We start from the raw sequence: 8541 nt of genomic DNA, 5'->3' as shown, positions 1-8541 counted from the left end.
ATAGTGGCAGCACCATTTTACATTCCTACCAGCAGTATACAAGCATTTCAGTTTTTCTGCATCCTTGCCAACATCTGTTATTTTGTGGGGTTTTGTTTGTTTTGGTTCTTTGATAGTAACCATCCTAATGGGTGTGAGGTGATGTGATTATATATAACCTTCAGTCATAGAGGCAATTCAATTAATGTCCAATAGCAAGCTAGTAACTGCCTCTCAAATGGAAATTCTCTATCCCAAAATCTCAGTAGTCATTACTGTGGGGCATTCATAGGCTTTTGCCATAACCCCGGTTTACACACCACACAGGTCTCTCATACAGAGAATTGTCCCACACCAGCACTCCAGTTTTTATTTTACACTGTGTGGGTTTGGGCAGTCTTATTTGTCCTCATTTAGCATGTCTAACTAATATTCCTTGAAGGGTGGATTGGCATGCCTTGTATTTTACAATGCTAGGTAGGGGAAATATTCCCCTACCAGACACAATATCCATCCATTTAATACATTCAGCTGAAAGAGACACAGAGACCCAATCACTTTCTGTAAAAATTCCAGTTTTCACCCAAACTTCCATTTCAACTCTATCAACCCTTAACATTTCTTTATTCTTTCATTCTGATTACAGCTCCTGTTAGGGATGCACCAGTGGGTTTTGATACCCCAGTGCATGAGGTTCCCTTGTCTATGAGTCCCAGAAACTACTCCACTCCTGACCATTTATCCACTCATAAGACTTTGTGCTCCCAGCACGTGTCCAGCTCAGGGACCTAGGCCATTTGTCAATCTTTATCTTAATTGATCTGGGTGACCGTTAATTCAGGAGATTCCAATTCAGTTTCTCACTGTAATCTTTACTTTCAGGCTTTTAAAATGCTTCTAAACTGGGGGTAAATAGAGCAGATTTATTTGAGGCTCTTTGATGTTGAAGGACTAGCAGGAGGTCCCATTGGTCTACACAGCCTTGGATAGTGCTGCATTAAGACTTTTGTTAACCTTATCAATGTCCATTCTATTTATGTCACTTCTTAATAACCATGGGACAAGTCCCCTCTTTCTGCCTTTCTCCATTTTATTGCTAGTATTTTTTTTTTTTAGCACCTACAAGACCCATGAGGGGAAGCTGAGATTACAAATTCTATGAGGCTTTTCAGACTGCCCCTCTATTTTGTAACATGAGATGCCTATGCAAAAGGGCCCCCTAACCACAACATTTACCATGACCTGGGTAACCAGCATATTCAGTGGGTGAGTATCTTGATTATCCTAAAGCCAGTCCCACATGGCTTACATGTGAAGCATATCAGATGCTTCACGTGGGGTGTTCCACTTAGCATTTATGGGGGGAGCTGAACTGTCCTGCTTCTCAGACTTTACAATATTAACCAATCCACCAGGCTGGCTGTTTTCTTGAGAATAACTTGGTATGTTTCACCATACCAGTAGTGATTGTTCAGTAGTGAGCTGTGGGTCCTGTATCAGTCCAAACATGTGCTTCCGCTCTGCAGCATTCAAAACCAAAGATACCACCCTAAATTAGTCACTCTGTGAACTAGGAAGTCCCATGCAGCACAAAGGACTTGTCCAAACACTGTGCTAAGAGACTCGATGTAAGTCTAGCCTAGTTTCCACCTGTGTTGGGACATGTCTTTAAAGGTGACCCCAGCCCCCATGCTGAGTCTTTGTCTAAGAAAGCACAGTGTTCCCACACTGCAAAATGTATATTGTCCCAACCCACATTTCCAAACCATTTTCAGTAATTTTCCACAACCCTCTCTGTAATTTTTCCATTCCCCCATAGCCCATTAGTCCCACATTTTTTACTTCTCCATCACCCCTTTTTGTTCCCTCTCTTCTCCCTTTAAAAACGTCTCCTTTGAGTTGGAGCTGAGCTCAGTTTATACAGTTTAAGTTATACTTAAGTCTGTCTTGTCATCTTTAACAATTGTCTGGTGCTGTTTCTGACCGTTCTATGATGTCCCTACTCAGACCTGAATCGGAGCCACCAAAGGACCCTGGGACAGGACAACTGGACTGACTTAGCAAGCATCGAGACATTTTATCTCCAGTATTCTTGCTTGTTTAGGTATCTGGTGAGTCTTGACTCCTGATCCAGTGCTCTGGAAGCACAGTGAAGAAATATTTTGATTGTTAAGATTCTGGGTATACCCTTGAGGTTGAGATAAAGCTCCAGGACTCTTTGTAACATACCATTAGTTAAGGGTACGGGAACTTGCCAGTTCACTGAGCACCCTTCCCCTCCAACCCCTGCAGACTTTATGCTTTGCAGCTATGGCCCTAATACTGTTTACTTACTTTCTCCCTGACAAAACTTTCCCAAAGACAGTATTGAATTGTAGTGGCCTCTTTGGGCTCCTGGGACATCACCAAAGTAGTTTGAGAGGAGCCCTGGAACAAAAGGAAACAAAAATTTCAGACACACGATGGTCCCTTACTTTGTCTGGAAAGAAAGATTTAAAAAACATCTCCAGCCTCTCACTCTTTCCTGGTGTGTGTGTGTGTGTGTGTGTGTGTGTGTGTGTGTGTGTGTAGAGGGGACCTCAAAGTTCTAACCCTGTAATCACAGGTTCCTTAGGCTACCAGTTCCCATCCTGAAACTATCTAGGACCCCCAGTAGGAGTAACCTTACTAGCATAAATTCAGGTGTGGTCAAAAGGGGCTTTGATGAATAACAAAAGAAAATCTATCCTTCAGGAAATCCCAAAGGTTTTAGGAGCTCTGTGCCAGGAAGTGGGGACAAAAACCAAATGTATATGTACATGTATGTAAATGGGTATATATATTGTTCCTCAGGTGGTGATAATTTGTATAAAGGTAGTAGAGGTGCAGAAGTAGTTAAGTGAGTGCAGTCTGGATGCATTTTGGGACTGGGGACTGATTGGATAGGGGGGCAGTGCTGGGAGAACTGGAGGAAACAAGAATCACCCCCACCCCAACAAGCCCCTATCCATCAACAGGAAAATGAAAAAATAAATTGTAGTATAGTCATATAGTGAATACTAGAAAATCAAAAAGAGCAGACCACTGGTGCATGCAATACATGGATGAATCACAGAAATAACATAGTGAGTGAAATAAGCCAGATACATAACAGTTTATTTTACATGACTCCATTTATATAAAGTTTAAGGGAAGGCAAAACTAAGTTATGGTTGATATAAGTCACCATAAGTTATGGTTACCTCTGGGAGGAAGGTATTGTTTTGAAAGGGACACGAGGGAAATATTTGGGGTGACGGAAATGCTATAGATCTTGATATGGGTCATGGTTACATGGATATGTGCATATGTAAAAATCAGGCACTAAATTTAAGATTCTATAAATAAACTTACAAGTTAGCCCTAAATAAAAACATTTAGGTAAACATTTAAAGAATAGAAATAGAAGGCAAAGCTTCTATATTAGTAGAGGAAAAAGAGGAATAAAGAATTCATTTGGTACAAGAGAATGCAAGAAGGATGGGAAAAAAAGGCAAGAAGGGCATTGTTACCATCACACAGTAAGCTGACAGAAAGAGATATGAAAAACACTGAGCTATGTAAGTATTAGACAAAACAGATTAAAATAAAAATGTTATGGATTATGAGGATCAATTACATAATAAAGGCAGTTATCAGAAATACATAGCAATTCTCAATTTTTATATATATCCAACAATATAATCTTAAGTTACATGAAGCAAAAATGTGCATAAAAATAAAGAGAAATGGACAAATCCACAATTATGGGAAAGGTAAAAACCATTCTTGGTGATTGACAATTCTATCAAATAAAAATAGGATAAGGTAGATTTAAACAGCACAATATAAAGAAAGAATTCTACCCCACTATTTAGAGAATATAGACTTTCTTCTCAGGCATATATAGAACATTAGGCAGACACACACACACACACACACACACACACACACACACGCACTCACTGACAGCAGGTCACAAAACAATTCTCAACAAAAACAAAAGAATGGAAATCATACAAAACATGTTAAGAAATAATAACTCCCAAAATCTGTGTTTTTGAAAGTTTGAAAACATACTTCTTTATAATTCATGAATCAAGAAAGAAATGAAAATGAGAAAATGGTAGGAACTGAACAACTGAAAATACCATGTATCACAGCTCAGGACATACTGTTAAGTAATATAGAGAGAAGTAGTTTTAAACTTAAATACAGCAATTAGAGGAAACTTTTTTTTTTAATGTTTATTTATTTTTGAGAGAGAGAGACCGAGCACAAGCCGAGAAGGGTCAGAGAGGGAGGGAGACAGAATCGAAAGCAGGCTCCAGGCTCTGAACAGCACAGAGCCCAATGCGGGTCTCGAACTTGTGAACCAGAAATGTAAAATTTCTAAGTAAAGTATGAGCAAACAAAAATAAATGTATTTAAAAATAAATACATCCCAAACAGGTAGACTTACCTTAGAAATACAATAATGATTTAATAAAATCTGTTACTGCAACTTATCACATGAACTGATGTGATGCATTTAACTTCCATTTGTGCATATTAAAAAAATCTTCAAACCTTAAAAACATAAAGTCAGAAAAATCATAAAAATGCCTGCTTTCACAACCTCTTTCAATACTGTGTAGCTACTGCAGTAGTAAACCGACATAACACATATGTGCACATGTATATGTACACATATTACATACACAAACATTGACATCTCATGACTATTCAGTTAACTTTTCATAAAGCAGCCTTTGAAAAATCTAAAGTATTTTTGTAAAAAGCCCCCAAACATACTATAGTTTTTTTTTTTTTAGAAAGTGGTTTTAGGTGTCAAATCTCAAGCAAAGCTATGTTCACCAAGTTACTCCATTCAGAGAATATCATATGGAACAAACTTGAATGGTGTACTTTTCTTTGAACCCAAATGTTCTGTTTCATTGCGATGTACCTCCTCTTGAGAGGAAGAGGCAAAGGCTTCAGCTTGTTATGCTTGCTAAGGTGCTACTCTGATGAATGTCCAAGAGCTCTCATGTTTTCTCTTTATTTTTCCTAAAGGTGGCTTTCTGTGAAATACCTTTTTATTAAAGGGCAGTACTACATAAAACTCTGAGCCCTCTGAAGGCTGACAAATTGAAGAAAATGGTGCAGAAGGGAAAAATTATGCATCCAAAGAATGACTCTCTCTTTTTCCTATTCCCACAACCAATCCCCCACTATCAAGTCTTCTCATTCCCATTGACAAGTGAAAAAATTCTTGTTCTTAATACCTTTCACGTACAAACTGCATTTTTCGACGTTTATTTCATTTTTCAGTTGGGTTTTTTCGTTTGAAAATGGTTTGGGTAAATTGGATTAGAATGCACTGTAATTCCTGTCATTAAGACCCATAGGGAATGAATACACACACACACACATATATGTATACACACACACACACACACACACACACACACATTTAACGGCTTTTCATTTTGCAGCTGAGCTTTCAGGGGTGAATTAAAAGCTGTAAGCCAGGGGCAGGTTATGAAGCCAAAGTTTAAAGGCTGGAAGTAAAGTCACAAAGCTTCCCTGCCCTTCCCGACGGCGACCCCGGGCCACCAGCCAATCACGACTAGAAAGAGCCCTGCCTGGCTGCGCACCCAGACCCAAAGGCATACACCCCAGCGTTCCACCGGCGCAGCCGGGACGCCGACCGCGTTTACGCGACGACGCTCCACCCGACCGGTAGGAGCCGCCATCAGCTAGCGGTTCCCGGGCCACAACGGGCGTTGCCCCTTGCCTTACCCCTCCACCGAGCCCACCACTGGCCGACATGGTTGAGGCGGATCGCCCCGGGAAGCTCTTCATTGGCGGGCTCAACCCCGAAACCGACGAGAAAGGCCTCGAGGCCGCGTTTGGCAAGTATGGCCGCATCAGTGAGGTGCTCTTGATGAAAGATCGAGAAACCAGCAAGTCCAGGGGCTTCGCGTTCGTCACCTTCGAAAGCCCGGCAGACGCCAAGGCTGCCTCCAGAGATATGAACGGCAAGACCCTGAATGGTAAAGCCATCAAGGTGGCCCAGGCCACCAAGCCGGCGTTTGAGAGCGGCCGGCGGGGCGCCCCGCCGCCGTCCCGCAGCCGCGGTCGCTCGAGGGGCCTGCGCGGGACCCGCGGGGGCGGCGTTGGCCCGCGGCGACCCCCATCCCGGGGCGGGCCGGCGGACGACAGCAGCTACGCGGGGGATTTCGACCCGCGGTCCTCCAGGGCCTCGCTGCCCATGAAGCGCGGGCCGCCGCCACGCAGGGCCGGGCCGCCCCCCAAGAGGGCCGCGCCGTCGGGCCTGGCTCGCAGCAGCGGCGGTGGAATGCGCGGGCGGGCCGCGGCCGCACGGGGGCGAGACGGCTATGCAGGCCCACCGCGCCGGGAGCCGCCACCCCCGCGCCGGGACCCCTACCTGAGTCCCCGGGAGGAGGGCTGCTCGCTCAGAGACAACTACTCGAGCCGAGACTACTCTAGCGCCCGCGACCCCCGCGAGTTTGCTCCCTCGCCTCGAGAGTACACCTACCGCGATTACGGCCACTCCAATGCCCGGGATAACTGTCCGTCGAGAGGCTATGGCGACCGAGACGGCTACGGGGGGCGCGACCGCGACTTCTCGGACCATCCGAGCGGAGGCTTCTACCGAGACCTATTCGAGAGCTACGGGGACCCGCGCAGCGCCGCCGCGATGCGGGGGCCTCCAATGTCGTACGGCGGGGGAGGCCGCTACGACGAGTACCGGGGCTGCTCGCCCGACGCCTATGGCGGCGGCCGCGACAGTTACGGCGGCGGCCGTAGCGACCGCTACTCGAGGGGCCGCGACCGGGTAGGCAGAGCCGACCGCGGGCTCTCCCCGTCCTTGGAAAGGGGGTGCCCTCCCCCGCGCGATTCTTACAGCCGCTCTGGCCGCAGGGTCCCCAGGGGCGGAGGCCGCCTGGGAAGCCGCTCGGAGAGAGGGGGAGCCCGGAGCAGATACTAAGTACCAACAGACTTGGGAGTTGAAAATTCCGTTTTCAAAGAAACTAACGAAAAGAAGAGTCAGTTGTATGCTAACTACCCAAGGATTAGTACAAGGAAGAGTTGTTTTTACCTTTTAAAAAATTTTAAAATTTCCTGTTCACTTCCTCTCCATATTTTTTGTGCTTTTTGGGAGGAAAAAGTTAAAACTCGTTTAATTGCGTTTTGGAATTGTTAACGTTTCTTTCAACAAGCTCATGTTAAAAGTATGACTTGAACCTGCGTACTAGTCTTCTTATATTTCCAAGTAAAAATTCTTCTAAAGGCTTCCTCTCTTCTAAGTTTTCCTGATAAATGAGACAGTCTCTGCCCACCAAAAATGGAAAAATGGATCAGTCTGTTAATTGAAAGCAACAAGATTTGGGGGGGGGGCAGGGAATGGAAGGGCACTGGTATATGCTACTCTTAAGATTTCAGGGTATTTTTCAGACTGAGACTCAGTGTTCCCAGTATTTAAAAAAAATGACCAGCAACAACAACAAAAATCATTTAGATGCCTATTTAAAAAAAGCTCTGTTCACTCTTAAGTCTAAAAAAAGCAAGTGGATAATGCTGGGCATATGTTGTCTTTTTGCCTTTACTTTGAGAATCTGCAGAATCTCCTGTTCCCTTGCTCCCCAAAATACTATTCATATATGTTGAACAAGGATGGAATACTAAATTACAGAGTTGGCCAACCAACCACAGAGCTGCAGAAATCCCAGACAAACATCAATTAATCGCATTTATTTTCACCACCAACAAATTATTAAGAGCCAAGTAGAAAATACACCAATGGCGAATTTGGGGATCATAATGGCTTCTGTACCTAACTCCACGCTACTTGCCCTTGGCTCTAGAGCCAGCTAGCTGGCTCCTATGGAGAGAATTAGTCTTCTGCCCTTGGGGGTGGAGGAACCAAATGTGAAGCAGCATCAGAGCTCAGAAGCTCAGAGAATTCTTGAGAGAGCTTGGCATTTCAACGTCTGAGGAACTCATCCTGGTGTGAGGGACCTGGGGATGGGTTGAGTGTTCTGTACTGTTAAGCTGGGGAGAAGGGCTTGAACAGATAAAGATCAGAGAGGCTTCCCCCAGGGTGCCTCAGGAGGGATGTAACAGTCTCCACTTTCTACCCCAACCTCAGGGCAAGAAACACCTTTTTCCAGTCAGCACCTGTGGAATTTCCCTGTTTATCTGAGAGAGAGGTAATTGCACAGTCAAGGAGCTCTAGTCGCCAGAGAAAGAAGGATCAGGTTAAAATAGTAGGACTCATGTTTTGCATAGTAATTGCTGGAGGAAACAGATGAGCACCTGCACAACAAAAAAGTACTTAAAGAGATCTGAATGTAACACACTCACATACACAACTCCAAAAACATGACTTTTTGACAAAATAATAAAGTAGGTGAATTATAGGAAAGGCTGCATTACTGGCCCAGAAGATCAAATGCAAGAAATAGCTGAAAAAAAAAAAAAATCCAGAATCACTCAGACAAAATGTGTAATACCTTTATGGAAAACTTATTAACGTTTATTGAAGGACCTATAAAA

At 44.1% G+C, this 8541-nt stretch overlaps 1 protein-coding gene across 1 annotated transcript; it reads left to right on the top strand.

Moving 5' to 3' along the window:
• The first annotated feature begins 5627 nt into the window (after positions 1–5627).
• On the top strand, positions 5628–7280 carry RBMXL2 (RBMX like 2). Its single transcript, XM_049650858.1, has one exon. The coding sequence runs from the start codon at positions 5789–5791 to the stop codon at positions 6971–6973; it is 1185 nt and encodes a 394-aa protein (XP_049506815.1). The 5' UTR covers positions 5628–5788; the 3' UTR covers positions 6974–7280.
• Positions 7281–8541: the final 1261 nt, after the last annotated feature.

This window comes from Panthera uncia, chromosome D1, assembly GCF_023721935.1.
Source record: "Panthera uncia isolate 11264 chromosome D1, Puncia_PCG_1.0, whole genome shotgun sequence".
Taxonomy (NCBI): Eukaryota; Metazoa; Chordata; class Mammalia; order Carnivora; family Felidae; genus Panthera; species Panthera uncia.
Note: the sequence above shows the minus strand (reverse complement) of the source record. Positions and strands in the feature narration are given on the sequence as shown.